Source organism: Bos indicus x Bos taurus, chromosome 21 (genome assembly GCF_003369695.1).
Source record: "Bos indicus x Bos taurus breed Angus x Brahman F1 hybrid chromosome 21, Bos_hybrid_MaternalHap_v2.0, whole genome shotgun sequence".
Classification (NCBI taxonomy): domain Eukaryota; kingdom Metazoa; phylum Chordata; class Mammalia; order Artiodactyla; family Bovidae; genus Bos; species Bos indicus x Bos taurus.
Window position 1 is genome coordinate 20,171,330 of NC_040096.1, and position 17,873 is coordinate 20,189,202.

Below are 17,873 nucleotides of genomic sequence, written 5' to 3' on the forward strand. Positions count from 1 at the left end.
GCTGAAAGAGGAGGCCCCTGCAGGACCCCTGGGAGGGGCCAGCCCTGAGGATGCTCCTGGGACTGGGGTGGGGGCGGGGGGCAGAGTGGAGATGACTGGGGGGATCCCAGGGTCCCAGGGGCCCTGAGGCGGCCCAATAGGTGTCTTCTGACCCAGAAGAGATGCAGGCATGGAGCCAACCTTCCCATGGAGGAGGGGCCTGGACTGGAACTGAGACAGGAGAACAGGGGCCTGAAGGGGTTTCAGGGCTGTGACAGGGACACGTGGCCAGAGTGGCAGGACCCTGGAGACCACGGAATTGCCCAGGTCACCTGCCCAAGACAGTCCCGCCAGCCAGGGCTGCAGTCCTGCTCACACAGGGGCTCCTCCAGGGTCCAGTCTTGGGGGAGTGAGGCCCCTCCCAGCCCGCCCCCTCCTCAGGGACTGCTGCCCTGTTTCCAAGGGACTATTTGCTGAGAGGTCCCCAGGGCTGAAGAGCCAGCACCCTGAGCCCCAGCCAGCCTCCTGCCATCAGGGGCCTTGTCGCCTTTGCTGATAATAAACCCTGGGACAAGCTGAGGCTGGAAAAAGAAACACAGAGCAAACCTGAGAACCTCCCTGGACTCACAAAGCTCCTTGAGCCCAATTGCCAATGGAGCCCTGGAGCCTGCAGGCCTCCCAGTGGGCACTGCCAAGGTGGGGGCAGGGCCCTGGGGGTGTCACACTATCTATCTTCCACTTTGTTCCCATAACCTCTCTGAATTTACTCTGTATATGCTACTGGAGAAGAAAATGGCAACCCACCCAAGTATTCTTGCCTGGAGAATTCCATGGACAGAGGAGCCTGACAGGCTACAGTCCATGGGGTTGCAAAGAGTAGGACACAACTGAGCTACAAACATGCACACATGCTGCTTCAGGGTAAACAACAAGTTTGGATCCTTTTCATGCCACAGAGGGAGGGCTTGGAGAAGGAGAGGATGAGGTTCCTTCTGTGTGACCCTGGGTCAGGCCTGTGCCCTCTCTGGGCCTCAGTTCCCCCACCTGGAAAGCAGCAGCTTTACCTGAGTCTCCCAGCAGCCCCTCCTCCACTCTCATCTGTGAGCCTGGACATGGTGCCCCCGTCAGAGCACAGCCTGGATGTGGCTGAGCCCTGCCTGCCCAGCAGCCAGACGTGTGGACTGGAAGACAGTGAGCCGGGAAGTCTGGAAGACGGTGAGCCAGAAAGGTCATGACCGGGACAGAGGAAGGAAGGAGGAGTTGCCAAAAGGGCAGAGGAGGAAGAGGGAATATGGACACCAGAGTTACAAGGAGGCTGTGTGTCATAGAGGAACCTGGCAAGTTACTTAACAGAACCACAGTTTCGCCATCTGAGCAATGGGCTGAATACCTACTCTGTGTCAGTCGATGAATAAAAAGTATGTGATGGGCTCATTAGAGGGCCTGGCACATGGTACACTCAGTCATCCCAGCTACCTGTTCCCGTCCCCCTCCCCCTCAGAGAGGATCCAAAAGGCCCTGCCCCACTCTGAACATAAGCTCATGCAAGACTGGTTCGCTCCTGATCAGGGGCCATAAAGGAGTTTGTACTGGAGGCGGTCTCTTAATGCGTTTAGTTTTCCCTCACAGTGTTTTCTGGAAGAGATGTAGAAAAGGTATTATTTCTTCCCTAAGTGTTTGGTAGCTGCCCATTGTTTTAATTTCACACAAAATCCAAATTTCCTGCTCCTTTAAAAGCCTCAGGAGATCCGATGTCACGGGGCTGTGTTCCCTTGGGGAGGTGGCTGGAGCTGAGCATCTGCTATATCCTCTATATTGTTTTCCAGTCATATTTTTGTGTAGTTTTCCATATTTCTCTTATTCTAGTGTATAACTGACATAAAGCCAGACTATGATCATCTCGCACGTCCCAGTTTCCCCTCTTGGGCATGGCCAGGCTTCCTGCCTGCTCACAGGAGCATCCAGCCCTCCATCCGTGTCCTCAACCTCATGTACAGCCTTCAATACATTTCATATGCTCTGAATCATATTTAGACATGTGTGTACCTCCATGCACATGTGTTTGTAGGGAGTATCTGTATCTTTTTTCCTGTTTTATATGCATGAGCTCGTGTCATGCACAGGGCATCTTTTCCACCACCCCTGACAGCTGCAGTTCATCCTTTCCAGGGCCCTAGTCCTCTCCATCCCCTTTACTTATTTCCTTCCCACCTGGCTCCCGTGGGCATTTGGACTGACCCCCCTTCTCTAGATCACCAGACCCCCCGCTGTGAGTCTCAGACACTGGGGAACCCCATTGTATGACCCTTTAGAAGGTGACTGTTGAAAACTTTGCAAATGTGCATTGCTTTGTATTTTCCAATATTTGGATTAAACCCTTTTCAGAGAGTGGACTGGAATTTGGTGGGTGCACCCTGAGGAAATGAGGGGCTCCTGAACCAGGGCTGTGCTACGGGAGGGGCACTTACTGTGGTAAGGGGCAGAAGACAGGGGGCAGGCGGTCTGAGCAATGAGAGCAGAGTCTGGCAGGGACAGGCCAATCCAAGCCTTGGGCACCACATTAAGCATTTGGGACTCAGTGGGAAGCCCATGTTGGTACCATTCCTTTACATAGACTCCTCTGGGAATCCTTCCCCCTCCCCACCCACCCCTGCTCCGCAACCAGGATAGGAGGGTGGCAGATGTCTAACAAGAGGGATTAAAAAAGTGAGGAACACTGAACCCAAACCCACAGACTGAGCAGGCTCCCTCAAAGCCCTGGGAGGGGCTAGCATGTGCTGGGGGCTGGGAGCTCACTAGGGTACAAGAGCCCAGGGAGACAGACTGGACATTAGGAACTGTGACCAAATGTGGGCCCTTCCAGCTCAGTTCAGTTCAGTCATTCAGTCGTGTCCGACTCTTTGCAACCCCGTGAACCACAGCACACCAGACCTCCCTGTCCATCACCAACTCCCGGAGTCCACTGAAACCTAAGTCCATTGAGTCAGTGATGCCATCCAACCATCTCATCCTCTGTCGTCCCCTTCTCCTGCCCTCAATCTTTCCCAGCATCAGGGTCTTTTCAAATAAGTCAGCTCTTCGCATCAGGTGGCCAAAATATTGGAGTTTCAGCTTCAGCATCAGTCCTTCCAATGAATATTCAGGACTGATTTCCTGTAGGATGGACTGGTTGAACCTCCTTGCAGTCCAAGGGACTCTCAAGAGTCTTCTCCAACACCACAGTTCAAAAGCATCAATTCTTCAGCGCTCAGCTTTCTTTATAGTCCAACACTCACATCCATACATGACCACTGGAAAAACCATAGCCTTGACTAGACAGACCTTGTTGGCAAAGTAATGTCTCTGCTTTTCAATATGCTGTCTAGGTTGGTCATAACTTTGCTTCCAAGGAATAAGCGTCTTTTAATTTCATTGCTGCAATCATCATCTGCAGTGATTTTGGAGCCCAGAAAAATAAAATCAGCCACTGTTTCCACTGTTTCCCCATCTATTTCCCATGAAGTGATGGGACCAGATGCCATGATCTTTGTTTTCTGAATGTTGAGCTTTAAGCCAACCTTTTCACTTTCCTCTTTCACTTTCATCAAGAGGCTCTTTAGTTCTTCTTCACTTCCTGCCATAAGGGTGGTGTCATCTGCATACCTGAGGTTATTGATATTTCTCCTGGCAATTTTGAATCCAGCTTGTGCTTCTTCCAGCCCAGCATTTCTCATGATGTACTCTGCATGTAAGTTAAATAAGCAGGGTGATAATATACAGCCTTGACGTACTCCTTTTCCTATTTGGAACCAGTCTGTTGTTTCACATTCAGTTCTAACTGTTGCTTCCTGACCTGCATATAGATTTCTCAAGAGGCAGGTCAGGTGGTCTTGTATTCCCATCTCTTTCAGAATTTTCCACAGTTTGTTGTGATCCACACAGTCAAAGGCTTTGGCATAGTCAATAAAGCAGAAATAGATGTTTTTCTGGAACTCTCTGGCTTTTTCCATGATCCAGCAGATGTTGGCAATTTGATCTCTGGTTCCTCTGCCTTTTCTAAAACCAGCTGGAACATCTGGAAGTTCATGGTTGACATATTGCTGAAGCCTGGCTTGGAGAATTTTGATCATTACTTTACTAGTGTGTGAGATGGGTGCAATTGTGTGGTAGTATGAGCATTCTTTGGCATTGTTTTTCTTTGGGATTGGAATGAAAACTGACCTTTTCCAGTCCTGTGGCCACTGCTGAGTTTTCCAAATTTGCTGGCATATTGAGTGCAGTACTTTCACAGCATCATCTTTCAGGATTTGAAATAGCTCAACTGGCTTTTTCCCCCCCGGAGCTGTGCTGGTTCTGCAGCTCTGTGGCAAGCCGCGGAGTCTGGGTTCTGATCCGCAGGATGGGGTTTGTTAAAGTTGTCAAGAACAAGGCCTACTTCAAGAGATACCAAGTGAAATTCAGAAGAAGGTGAGAGGGCAAAACTGACTACTATGCTCGGAAACGATTGGTAATCCAAGATAAAAATAAGTACAACACACCTAAATACAGAATGATTGTTCGTGTAACGAACAGAGATATCATTTGTCAGATTGCTTATGCCCGTATAGAAGGAGATATGATAGTTTGTGCAGCTTATGCTCACGAACTCCCAAAATATGGTGTGAAGGTTGGCCTGACAAATTATGCTGCGGCATATTGTACTGGCCTGCTGCTGGCCCGCAGGCTTCTTAATAGGTTTGGTATGGACAAAATTTATGAAGGGCAAGTCGAGGTGACTGGAGATGAATACAATGTGGAAAGCATCGATGGTCAACCTGGTGCCTTCACCTGTTACCTGGATGCAGGACTTGCCAGAATTACTACCGGGAATAAAGTTTTTGGGGCCCTAAAGGGAGCTGTCGATGGAGGCTTGTCTATCCCTCACAGTACCAAACGGTTCCCTGGTTATGATTCAGAAAGCAAAGAATTCAGTGCTGAGGTACACCGAAAGCACATCATGGGGCAAAACGTTGCAGATTACATGCGCTACCTGATTGAGGAAGATGAAGATGCTTACAAGAAACAATTCTCTCAGTACATAAAGAACAACGTAACTCCAGACATGATGGAGGAGATGTATAAGAAAGCTCATGCTGCAATACGAGAGAATCCAGTGTATGAGAAGAAGCCTAAGAAAGAAGTTAAAAAGAAGAGGTGGAACCGTCCCAAAATGTCACTTGCCCAGAAGAAAGATCGGGTAGCTCAGAAGAAGGCAAGCTTCCTTAGAGCTCAGGAACGAGCTGCTGAGAATTAAACCAAACTACAATTTTCTATCAAGATAGAAGAAATGGACAAATTCTTAGAAAAGTACAACTTTCCAAAACTCGACCAGGAAGAAATAGAAAACCTTAACAGACCCATCACAAGCACGGAAATTGAAACTGTAATCAAAAATCTTCCAGCAAACAAAAGCCCAGGTCCAGACGGCTTCACAGCTGAATTCTACCAAAAATTTAGAGAAGAGCTAACACCTATCCTGCTCAAACTCTTCCAGAAAATTGCAGAGGAAGGTAAACTTCCAAACTCATTCTATGAGGCCACCATCACCCTAATACCAAAACCTGACAAAAATCCCACAAAAAAAGAAAACTACAGGCCAATATCACTGATGAACATAGATGCAAAAATCCTAAACAAAATTCTAGCAATCAGAATCTAACAACACATTAAAAAGATCATACACCATGACCAAGTGGGCTTTATCCCAGGGATGCAAGGATTCTTCAATATCCGCAAATCAATCAATGTAATACACCACATTAACAAATTGAAAAACAAAAACCATATGATTATCTCAATAGATGCAGAGAAAGCCTTTGACAAAATTCAACACCCATTTATGATAAAAACTCTCCAGAAAGCAGGAATAGAAGGAACATACCTTAACATAATAAAAGCTATATATGACAAACCCACAGCAAACATTATCCTCAATGGTGAAAACTTGAAAGCATTTCCTCTAAAGTCAGGAACAAGACAAGGGTGCCCACTTTCACCATTACTATTCAACATCGTTTTGGAAGTTTTGGCCACAGCAATCAGAGCAGAAAAAGAAATAAAAGGAATCCAAATTGGAAAAGAAGAAGTAAAACTCTCACTATTTGCAGATGACATGATCCTCTACATAGAAAACCCTAAAGACTCCACCAGAAAATTACTAGAACTAATCAATGATTATAGTAAAGTTGCAGGATATAAAATCAACACACAGAAATCCCTTGCATTCCTATACACTAATAATGAGAAAACAGAAAGAGAAATTAAGGAAACAATTCCATTCACCATTGCAACGAAAAGAATAAAATACTTAGGAATATATCTACCTAAAGAAACTAAAGACCTATATACAGAAAACTATAAAACACTGGTGAAAGAAATCAAAGAGGACACTAATAGATGGAGAAATATACTATGTTCATGGATTGGAAGAATCAATATAGTGAAAATGAGTATACTACCCAAAGTAATTTATAGATTCAATGCAATCCCTATCAAGCTACCAATAGTATTCTTCACAGAGCTAGAACAAATAATTTCACAATTTGTATGGAAATACAAAAAACCTCGAATAGCCAAAGCGATCTTGAGAAAGAAAAATGGAACTGGAGGAATCAACCTACCTGACTTCAGGCTCTATTACAAAGCCACAGTTATCAAGACAGTATGGTACTGGCACAAAGACAGAAATATAGATCAATGGAACAAAATAGAAAGCCCAGAGATAAATCCACGCACATATGGACACCTTATCTTTGACAAAGGAGGCAAGAATATACAATGGATTAAAGACAATCTCTTTAACAAGTGGTGCTGGGAAATCTGGTCAACCACTTGTAAAAGAATGAAACTAGAACACTTTCTAACACCATATACAAAAATAAACTCAAAATGGATTAAAGATCTCAATGTAAGACCAGAAACTATAAAACTCCTAGAGGAGAACATAGGCAAAACACTCTCTGACATACATCACAGCAGGATCCTCTATGACCCACCTCCCAGAATATTGGAAGTAAAAGCAAAAATAAACAAATGGGACCTAATTAAACTTAAAAGCTTCTGTACATCAAAGGAAACTATTAGCAAGGTGAAAAGACAGCCTTCAGAATGGGAGAAAATAATAACAAATGAAGCAACCGACAAACAACTAATCTCAAAAATATACAAGCAACTCCTACAGCTCAACTCTAGAAAAATAAATGACCCAATCAAAAAATGGGCCAAAGATCTAAATAGACATTTCTCCAAAGAAGACATACAGATGGCTAACAAACACATGAAAAGATGCTCAACATCACTCATTATCAGAGAAATGCAAATCAAAACCACTATGAGATACCATTTCACACCAGTCAGAATGGCTGCGATCCAAAAGTCTACAAATAATAAATGCTGGAGAGGGTGTGGAGAAAAGGGAACCCTCTTACACTGTTGGTGGGAATGCAAACTAGTACAGCCACTATGGAGAACAGTGTGGAGATTCCTTAAAAAACTGGAAATAGAACTGTCTTATGATCCAGCAATCCCACTGCTGGGCATACACACTGAGGAAACCAGAAGGGAAAGAGACACGTGTACCCCAATGTTCATCGCAGCACTGTTTATAATAGCCAGGACATGGAAACAACCTAGATGTCCATCAGCAGATGAATGGATAAGAAAGCGGTGGTACATATACACAATGGAGTATTACTCAGCCATTAAAAAGAATACATTTGAATCAGTTCTAATGAGGTGGATGAAACTGGAGCCTATTATACAGAGTGAAGTAAGCCAGAAGGAAAAACACCAATACAGTATACTAACGCATATATATGGAATTTAGAAAGATGGTAACGATAACCCTGTATACGAGACAGCAAAAGAGACACTGATGTATAGAACAGGCTTATGGACTCTGTGGGAGAGGGAGAGGGTGGGAAGATTTGGGAGAATGGCATTGAAACATGTGAAATATCATGCATGAAATGAGATGCCAGTCCAGGTTCAATGCACGATGCTGGATGCTTGGGGCTGGTGCACTGGGACGACCCAGAGGGATGGTATGGGGAGGGAGGAGGGAGGAGGGTTCAGGATGGGGAACACATGTATAATTTTTTTTTAATTAAAATTGAATAAAAAATAATAATAATAAATAAAAATAAATAAAAAAGAAATAGCTCAACTGGAATTCCATCACCTCCACTAGCTTTGTTCGTAGTGATGCTTCCTAAGGCCCATTTGACTTCACATTCCAGGATATCTGGCTCTAGGTGAGTGATCACACCATTGTGATTATCTTGGTCGTGAAGATCTTTTTTGTACAGTTCTTCTGTGTATTCTTGCCACCTCTTCTTAAAATCTTCTGCTTCTGTTAGGTTCCTACCATCTCTGTCCTTTATCGAGCCCATCTTTGCATGAAATGTTCCCTTGGTATCTCTAATTTTCTTGAAGAGATCTCTAGTCTTTCCCATTCTATTGTTTTCCGTATTTCTTTGCATTGATTGCTGAAGAAGGCTTTTGTATCTCTCCTTGCTATTCTTTGGAACTCTGCATTCTAGCTCAGTGGATGTTTTATGAAGCACCTGCTCTGGGCCACTCTGGACCACAGGCTGAGGACCTGGGTGAACAAGGCCTGGCCTGTCCTTGAGAAGGTGGAAGGGAGGGTGACCCATGACCTGACCATCAGCACATCTGGAAGTTGTGTTCACAGAGGAGAAGGCAGGCGTCCTGAGCAGGGACGGAGGATGGGGGCAGACAGGACATCAGGTCTGAGTGGAGGGTGAAGATTGTGTCTTAGTGGAGGAGCAGGGGGCCGGCTGGGGAGAGGACAACTGGAGCCCCAGTCTGAGAAGTGGGGGCAGCTTGTCTGGGGAGCAGGAGGCAGGGGATGGGCCTGAGTTTGGGCCCTTCTATAGGGCTTGTGGCACCAGGGACCCAGGACAGAGTGTCAGCTCCTGGGTTCACTGAAGAGCTCTATTCTCAATGTGCTGAGCAAGCAGCACTGTAGAAACATCTGTGTCCACATTCCCCGCGCCCTGGGCTCCTGTGAGAACTGCTCCAGCCTCTCTGGGTCTGAGGCCAAGTCTGAAGCACCCCAGTCCCACCCAGTGGATGGGAGCCCCTGGAGGGCACACGTGGCCTCAGGACCTGGATTCCGTGCCTGGCCCTGCCTGGGCCCTGGGCTCATGGGTGAAGCCAGGTCTGCTCCAGACACCTGCCGAGTCCAGGGTGTCAGGGGCCTGGGAAACTCACCTGACCCACTTCAGCCCTGGACATCAGGGTGTGAGCTGGGAAGGCCCGGATCCCATGGCACCTGGATTCAGCCCCCTGTCTCCTCTCTGTCCTGTGTCTGCAGGACAGTGGGGTGGGACACAGCTCAGTGGAGGACGCCAGGGCAGCCATGGAGCTTCACCACATCTCCAGGAGAATCAAGAGCAGTGAGGGCTGCACGCCTGGTGGTATCAGCCCTCCCCAAGGACCAGAGGCCTTCATCTCTTCAGGACTGCAACTCTCTTGCTTTTTGAAAATGCATTTTTAACAGTAAAATAGATCTATATTTTCTCTACTCTTTAAGATTCTTCCCTTTCTCCTTCTCCTCTCTGATCTGGGTGTTGGTGGACACCACCCAGCACTGAGAGGGCAAGGAACACTTGAGCTGGGATGGGGCAAGTGTCAAATTCCTTAACACCCTGAATCCTGTGAGTCCAGGATGAAACCTCACCTTCCTTTCCCAACTACATCTATGCCCAGGCAGGAGGCATTATTTCCTGAGGTGATACCCAGCTCCGAGGTCCATTCATCACATCTTGAAGTTGATGCTGCAGCACTAGGGAGCTTCCAGGCAAAAGTACAGCAGGAGTGATGGGTGCCCTGCATGGTGACCTTCAGCACCTCATTCCTGCTCTTGTTGTACAAAAAGGAAGCAGAAGTGGTGAACTCTGGAGTCTGAGAGAACTAGGTTGGAATTCTGATTCTGTCATTTAGTAGCTGTGTGACTAAGGACTTAACCTCTCTGTGCTTCAGTTTTTAGAACTGTAAAGCAGGAAATTCTAACAATTCGCTGGGCTCTTCTGAGATATTACATACAAGTCATCCAGCACCATGCATGTCATAGCTCAAGCTACCACTAAACGTCAATATCTGGTGATTATTCTCTGCACAGTCCAGTGACCTAGCAGAGCGCACCTGTCCTGTGCTGCAGGGCCTGTCCTCTAAAGGAAGAGCATGCACAGTGTACGTAAGGAAGTGTCCATACCAGAGCAGCGACTCACATTAGGATCAGCTGCATGTTGCTATTTAGATCTGTGTCTGGGTCCTGCTTCAGCTCCAAGGAACCAGAATCCCTGGGGGTGGGGAGTGAGGCAGATGGGTGGGGGTAGGGTGGCCCTGTTGACCTTCAGATGTTTCCAGTGCCTAACACCCTGGAATGCCCTGTGGAGCTTTCTCAGCACCTTGGTACCTGAGCACCGTGTTCTCACACTGGACCAGGATCAGCATCACCTGGAGGGCTGCTGGGCCCCATCCCAAAACTTCTGACTCAGCAGGTCTGGGGTGGAACCCAGGAATCTGTATTCCAAATAATTTCCTTTTGATGTTCTGCTGGTCCGAGGACCACGCTTTGAGAAGCACTGTCCACATCAGGCAACCATGAAGTGCAGCCACGGATTAGCAACTGGTCTAAGAACTGGGCATCTCCAGAGGGATTCCCGTCACTGGTCCAGCCTCGCCCCTGCCATCTCCCTGAGCTGCCTGTTCATGCAGAGAGGGGGCACAGCTCCACAGGACATGTCCCAAATAGCCCACTGCAGGGATGAGGGGCCCCAGGTAAGGTCAAGAACCAAGGGATTCAAATCCAGGTCCATCTGACAGCAATGCCAGTGCTTTTTATTCAGACAGGTTTCCAGAGCCAGTGCTTTACATCCCAGCTATGACACCTGGGAACCAGTGTGAGAGGGCGGGGAGGTGCAGCTTGACTTCTCAGAGGTCTCTGCTGGAGGTGGCTCTGTGTCTGGCTGTGGAGTGGCCACCAGGTGGAGGCCTTGGACCATCTCTCCCCCAGGCTGACTTGCAGGGAGAACCAGCCTGAGGGACACTCTGGCAGGAGGCATGAGGGGCTGGGTCTCCAACTTGGTTAGAGGGTGGCTCCAGGGGGCAACTCCAGGGACCTCTAGATGCCCTCTCTCAGCCAACGAGCTGAGGTTGGGAGAGGCTTGGGGCAGTGTTGCAGCCTGGTGTGGAAGGTGACCCCAGGATTCCTGCCTCTCAGCCGGGGTTTCTTCTAGGGTTTTAGGCTTTCTTGGAAGGAGTGGAACCAGGATTCCCAGAGGAAGAGCTTTCAAATTTCTAACCCTGCCTCCTGCTTCTGGCTCAGTGCAGGGTCAGTTACCCTTGGCAGGTGCCTTTCAGCCCAGCTGCTCGTGTCTGTGAAGAACCGCCGCCCTCTGTTCCCAGGTCCTGGAGCTCCAGGGACGCTTATCAGGATCTTGTTTAGGGCCCTGAGCTGGTCCCTCGGTCAAGATTGAGTGTCTTCACCTCTTCATGTCCACCTATCCCCAGGGTTTAGGGCTGGGATAGAGAGACAGGGGGCTTCCCTGATAGCTCAATTGATAAAGAATCTGCCTGCAATGCAGGAGACCCCAGTTTGATTCCTGGGTTGGGAAGATCTGCTGGAAAAGGGATAAGCTACCCACTGTAGTATTCTTGGGCTTCCCTTGTGGCTCAGCTGGTAAAGAATCTGCCTGCAATGTGGGAGACCTGGGTTCGATCCCTGGGTTGGTAAGATCCCCTGGAGAAGGGAAAAGCTATACCTACTCCAGTATTTTGGTCAAAGAGAATTCCATGGACTGTATAGTCCACGGGGTCACAAAGAGTCAGACACGACTGAGCGATTCACTTTCACTAGAAGGACAGGGGTGCAGAGACCACCCTGCCAGTCAGTCCCAGCTTCTCATCCACGGGGTCCTCAGTGGAGGCTGGAGTTGTTCCACTTGACGGACCTCCCTCACCCAGGATCCTCTGTCTAAAGAGCTCAGGCTAAAGGGGAGCTGGCAAGCCTAGTGGTTCAGTCCCACTGCACCGGGACTCACTGGAGTCTACAGAAAGGAAGGGTGGCTTTGTAATAAGAATTCTCTCTATGTGACTAGCATCTGTCCTCTAAGTGAAAGAAAGGCTGGATGACAGAGACCATGGCTGGGGCTCCCCTGCTGTTTGGAAGCCCCAGGAACCTGGCCTGAGGTGCAGCCACAGGAAGGACAGGACCTGGTGGGCAGAGACTGGAGACCAGGCCCTGCTCAGTGATTCCAGGGCTGGGAGGTCCTGAGCTCTAGCCCTGTTGAGGTTCTAGTTCCTCGTCTGTAGACTGGAGATTATATAACTCTCCTAAGGCTGGTGTGAAGGTCATAGACAATGATGTGAGGGGCCAGGGACAGAGGGGTCCTGGTGAAAGGCAGCTTTGAACAAAGATGAACCTGAGATCCATCCATCCCCTCACCTGCACTCCTGCCATTACTTCTAGCTGCTTTGTCTATTTCCATTCTTTTCCTCAATGTCTGCTTGTGCTGAATGCAAACTGAAATAACTCTGGTGGGTTCTCTTTGTTGCCTTAAGATGAAACACAAACTTTTAAAATGTCACCTCCAAAGCTTTGCAAGCTGAGACCATTTTCTACCTCTCCAACCTCATCACCTCCCTCTCTGGGAGGGAGTTTGTGTTTCGTCTGATTCATGAAAATATAAGAAAATGAGAGTTCTTGCACTGAACTTGCAAGAGATAAATGCATACATGCTCATATCAGTAAAAAAAAAAAAATTATCAGTTGTCAACTCAAAAAGAAGTGAAAAGTTTTACTCAAGTCAACAAAAAATTATAACCAGGGAGACAGTCTTTCAGAAAGCTGTGAGAACTGTGCTGAAGAGTTAAGGGTTGGAGACAATATGTGTGTGATTTGGAGAAGAGTACATGCAACCAAGCATATATCTTAGCCAAGTAATTGTTCTTTAAAAGGGTCAGATAGCAGAGTTAAGGATTTAGTGCTTTTCTAAGTATGGGAAGATGCAAGAAACTGGGTTCATAAAAATTTCTCCTAAAAATATCTATCTGAGGACCGGTTCTGCCAGTTTTGCTACAACATAAAGTGCTTCTTCCTGATTTCCACCCTGAATTCATTTCAGGGTAGATTACTTTCAGGATAGGTCAGTGACTGCAGTGGTTAATGACTTGATTCTTGTAGAACCCAGTGGTGGGCAACATTTTTTATTACTCAATATTCTCCATTTGTTTCTGTCTTATTTCAGCTAAAGTTTAGGAGGTGTTTTTGACCAATTTGCCCCAGGATGCTAGGAATGCTCATTCCCTGGTCAGGTAAAGATTTCATTGATAGGCTACTCAGCAAGCAATTACTTGTCTAGTCTTGGTAACAGTAGCCAAAATCCTCTGGACCAACTGTCTTACTAGTCTGTCAGCTCCAGGAAATGATTCCCTCCTGTTGCTTCTTCCCATATCCAGAGTCACACTATTACAATCAGTGATCTTAGAATTATACATCAGGTCAATCGTTTCAAGTCAGTTAATCATTAGTTTTTCAGGGGCTCAATAACACATGGTGAAAGCAAGAAACAAGAATCTTGTCAAACAGGAAGAATAGAAGTAATAAAGTAGTGACATTAATAAGGTCATTTGTAAGCAGTAGTATTTTCTAAGGAGTTACATGGCTGGGCCCAGAACAGAAATATTGATCTTTATGGTGGAGCAGGTATTTCTGCCCTTGTGAAGGTAGGTTTTATACACAATGCAAATACACAATGCACACCAGAGGGGAGGGAGAAGGTTCAAATGGGCAGAGAAAATATTTATGTTTAAATTTTTCTTGTCTTGTCTTAAAATAGCAAGTCTTTTTCATTGCTTCTTAAGTTTTACCGGCCATGGAAACTGCCTCCTGGGAGCCCTCCCCCTCCACCGCACCTGCCTGTGGGTGAAGATCCCAGGCTTCCTCCCAGCACAGGACTGAGGGGCAGCAGCGGGGGTCCTTCCCCGCCCCTCTCCCACAGCTCTGCTTGCCGGGTCCCTCTGGGCCTGGTGACACCAGGATGCTGGGCTCTGAGGCTTTGCATTTGAGAGGAAGAGAGGAAGAGGCCTTTCGGTGCCTTCCCAGTCACCAGTTCCTGTAAAGAAACTGCTACTGGCCTCAGTGCTGTGGAACCCATGGGCACATATACAGGTACACACAGAGACACACAAACACCCACTGAGCCTGCACACAGGCACACACCCTTAAAGAGAGGCGTCCAGGTGCTTCCTGGCCCCTTTAAGGGTTCAGGCACAGGAAGCCGGCACTGGGGTGGGCCTAACCTCTTGTGTCCCAGGCTGGGCCACCTGTGACCCAGGGTCTCGTCCAGGTGTAGGTGGGGCATCAGTGGAAGGGGCTCCACGAAACCCAGGTTTGGGTGAGGGTGGAAAGTGGATAGGATCCTTCTGAGCCCTAGGCAAATTTGGGGCAATTGGAATATTTGGATTTTGTGGAAGTTTTTCTTTGTTTTCCTTCATCTTTATATTGAACTTGAAAAGGACACTATAAATGTGGGAGGGGGTACAAGTCTTTCTCTGTGATTGAGAAAGAGACAATGTGATTGAGCAGAGACAATGATGGACACGAAAAGCTCTGTGGAGTTTTTCTAAACTATATGTATTTACATAGACCACATTATGCTTCAGCATATGTGTGTGCACCACACACCCAAGCCATGCAGTTTCTATGACAATGACATCAGCATTGTCAATGCTGTCAAATGCTACCCCCTCAAACTGCCAACTGAAGAAAATTTGAAAAGAAACTTTCCCCTTTACAAATAGGGTCACCTACTAATTTTTGCTGTCTTGATCAGAAAAAAGAAAAGAATAGGAAAAAAGAATAGCAAGCTCACATCCCCTTTAAGGCTGGCAGGACCATGCTCTTCTCCCTGCAGAGACAGGACCTACTGCTTTGATCACGGAGGCAGGAGGGCTGTATTACCGTCCCTCACCAACACTGCAGACAGGTGTCTGCAAGACCTTGTGGTTTTTTCCTAGATCCTTTTTAGTTTGCCCAGAGAGGAGCTGAACTGGTTAAGACACTTCTGTTAAGACACCCTCTAGGCAGCAGATAATTAGTAAGCCTGGGAAAATTCTCCAGTCAATCTCTGGTGGGGTTGTGCAACAGGTTGGGTCTCAATCTAAGGTCTCTGCTTCAAATTTCCTGCCCACTGACATTATTGACCTCTAGAGATTTTATTTAACTTAAAGGGGAAGTGCATTGTACAGCCCCCTCCACTAACAGAAATGAGGACCTACCTACCCCCAACACTCATACACCCCCCATAAACACACCAACTATTACCCGCAGCGGGACAGACACGCTTTGGCAATGAGACCCCTCTGGAGGCCCAGGGTGTGAACAGCTGCACAGAGGGCTGTGTGCTGTGGAGTCCGCACCTTAGGAGGCGGGAGGGGCGGTGGACAGAGAAGGAAGGAGTCTCAGGTCCTGATGGATCAGAAGAAGGAAATTGGGGAGAGGTGGTCAGGACACAGGAGGCAAGAAAACCAGAAAAGGGCCAAAAAGCAGAAAATGTAGAAAAAATGAGAGAAGCAAAAGAGAATGTGGGCAACCACACAAGACAGGAAGGAGACATTGCAGAAGGAGAAAAGGAACAGAAAAGAGAGTGAGATGCATGGGGAAGGATGTGAGGAGGGAGAGAGGGAGCCAGGGAGAGGGCATCAGAGGATGTCAGAGCTCAGTGAGGATACCTCCTGTGAGCAGAGGATCAGGAGTCTCCAGGCTGGTCCTCAGTCTTGATAGAGACCCGGTGGGCCCAGTACCCCAGCTCAGCCACGTAAACCAGCAAGTTGATGGCTGTCAGGACGGCCACAGCCAGGCGCTGGTCCCAGGTGCACATGAGGCCATCAACGCAGCTCACATCGCTGGACCGCTGGGGCAGCCCGCCCAACTCCTCATAGAACTGGTAGAGCGGCCAGAGGACAAGAGCACTGATGTAGAGGAGGACAGAGAACACGGTGAGCACAAGTTGGCAAATGGGGAAGGGGATGGGCAGCCTGTCCTCCCATTTGCCCAGATTCAACAGGATGGTTACTGCTTCTGAGATGAAGCAGATCGTGTACACAGCCACGCACCACACCAGGGCCGGCTGGTGCAGGTATAGGGAGGTGTTGCTGAGGAAGGCAAAGATGACACCAGCAACGAAGGTCTCCGGCACGTTCAGCAGGCTGGGCACGGTGTGCAGGTAGCAGGGGATCTCCTTGAGCTTGTAGAAGTTCCACATGCCTGCCATTTCTATGGCATAAAGCACTGACGCGATGCAGGAGAATGCAGTGGCAGTGACGGCCCGGTCCCACTCAGGGCCATAAGGCAGGAACTGGACGTAGGTGACGGAGCAGATGATGGAGGCTGAGAGGCAGATGAGGGCGGCGTAGCAGGCGAAGGTGACGGGAAAGTTGTACCAGTAGAAAGGAAAGCAAGGCTGGAGATCGTTTAACTCAATTATGACTATGAATAGGGTCACAATGAAACAGATGCACCAGAAGGACATGAACCAGTTACCTATGTCCCCTCTCAAAATGCCCATGTCAGCCACCAAGGAGAATGCCACGCAGGTGGACAAGAGCTGCGGCATGCGGAGGAACCAGAACACTCTGTTCACGTAGTGCTGGTATGGCAGTGTCGCCCTGGTGGGCATGGTGTTATGAATGTCTGGCAAGTCACAGTCACTGGTCTGGCAGTGGTCTTCACTGAGGATGCACCAAAGAAAGATCCAGATCCAGAGGATCAGACGCCGACAAACAGCTCCGGGCTCTGTGACGGCTGAGGCTCAGCATCTGTGGAGATGGAACCAATGGCCTCAGACAATCAGGTAACAGCACAGCTGCTCCAGAATGGCTCCCCCCACCCATCACCCTTGGCCTTGTCAGGAGACTTGTCTTATCCAAAGCCTCACAGCTGGGTGTGGTCTAGCCTCAAACCACGAACACTCTGGGTCTCTATATGTGCCATTATCTATGGAGACACAGAGACGGATAGTCCTTATCTTTAATCCCAACCCTTCAAGTCTCTCAAAATTGTTTGGTAACAAAATTTGACCCAAAGAGACATGAGACAAATTATGATCTTTTTTTATTTTACTCAATGTGACTGTTCAAAAGTTCAGCTGCCAAAACACTAATGTGTATGATTACAAGGTGCTTTGAGACCCCAGTGGGGTGTGATGTCATGTAGAGTAGATGTACTATGTCACCTGTATGGAGCTGAAAATTCTGAATTCTAGAGAATATCTGACCCCAAGTGTTTCAGAAAAGGGAATATGGAGTGTCCTTTTGACTAACCCCATTTTACAGATGAGAAAACTAAGGTAGGGGAATTAAGTCCTTCCCTAAGATGGCATGACCATGAAGTTGGAACCCCAGATAAATATACCAAAGCCGTGGGCATGAACTCTTTGCTGTACAGTGCACATGGCAGAAATCCCCTTAGGTGGAGCCCAGGACCAAAGCCTAGAACACACCTTCAGGGCCAAAGCCTCCTTCCACAGCAACCTGAAAATACATGAATCCTGGCCTCTCCTCCCTGCAGCCATCACTAGAAGATGCTGCCATGTGAGGGGACACAGCCCCACCCGGAGGAGGGCAGCTTCAGAAGTGAACAGGGAGGAGCCATGGAGTGAGAGCAAGGCCATGGGGACAGGATGAAATGGGAAGTAGGGACTATTGTGACTCCCCTCCCCAATTTTGCTTTCACATGTGACTCTTTTGCATTGGGTCAGGGGACCCCAACCTAGCATGATTCCAAGGTGGAGCATCATGGAGGAACCAAGGAACGAAATGTTAAAATGCCAGCTTTTTAAGCTCCAAAG

General features: G+C 47.9%; 2 protein-coding genes across 2 annotated transcripts; one reads left to right on the forward strand and one right to left on the reverse strand.

Annotated features, from left to right (window-relative positions):
- Nucleotides 1-4,280: 4,280 nt before the first annotated feature.
- LOC113879726 (60S ribosomal protein L5-like) lies at nt 4,281-5,282 on the forward strand. The gene is given in 1 exon segment (XM_027521456.1): nt 4,281-5,282. A coding segment is annotated over 1 exon segment (894 nt). The 5' UTR covers nt 4,281-4,357; the 3' UTR covers nt 5,252-5,282.
- Nucleotides 5,283-12,796: 7,514 nt separating this feature from the next.
- Nucleotides 12,797-16,987, reverse strand: LOC113879842 (myeloid-associated differentiation marker-like). Its single transcript, XM_027521665.1, has one exon. The coding sequence runs from the start codon at nt 16,701-16,703 to the stop codon at nt 15,774-15,776; it is 930 nt and encodes a 309-aa protein (XP_027377466.1). The 5' UTR covers nt 16,704-16,987; the 3' UTR covers nt 12,797-15,773.
- Nucleotides 16,988-17,873: the final 886 nt, after the last annotated feature.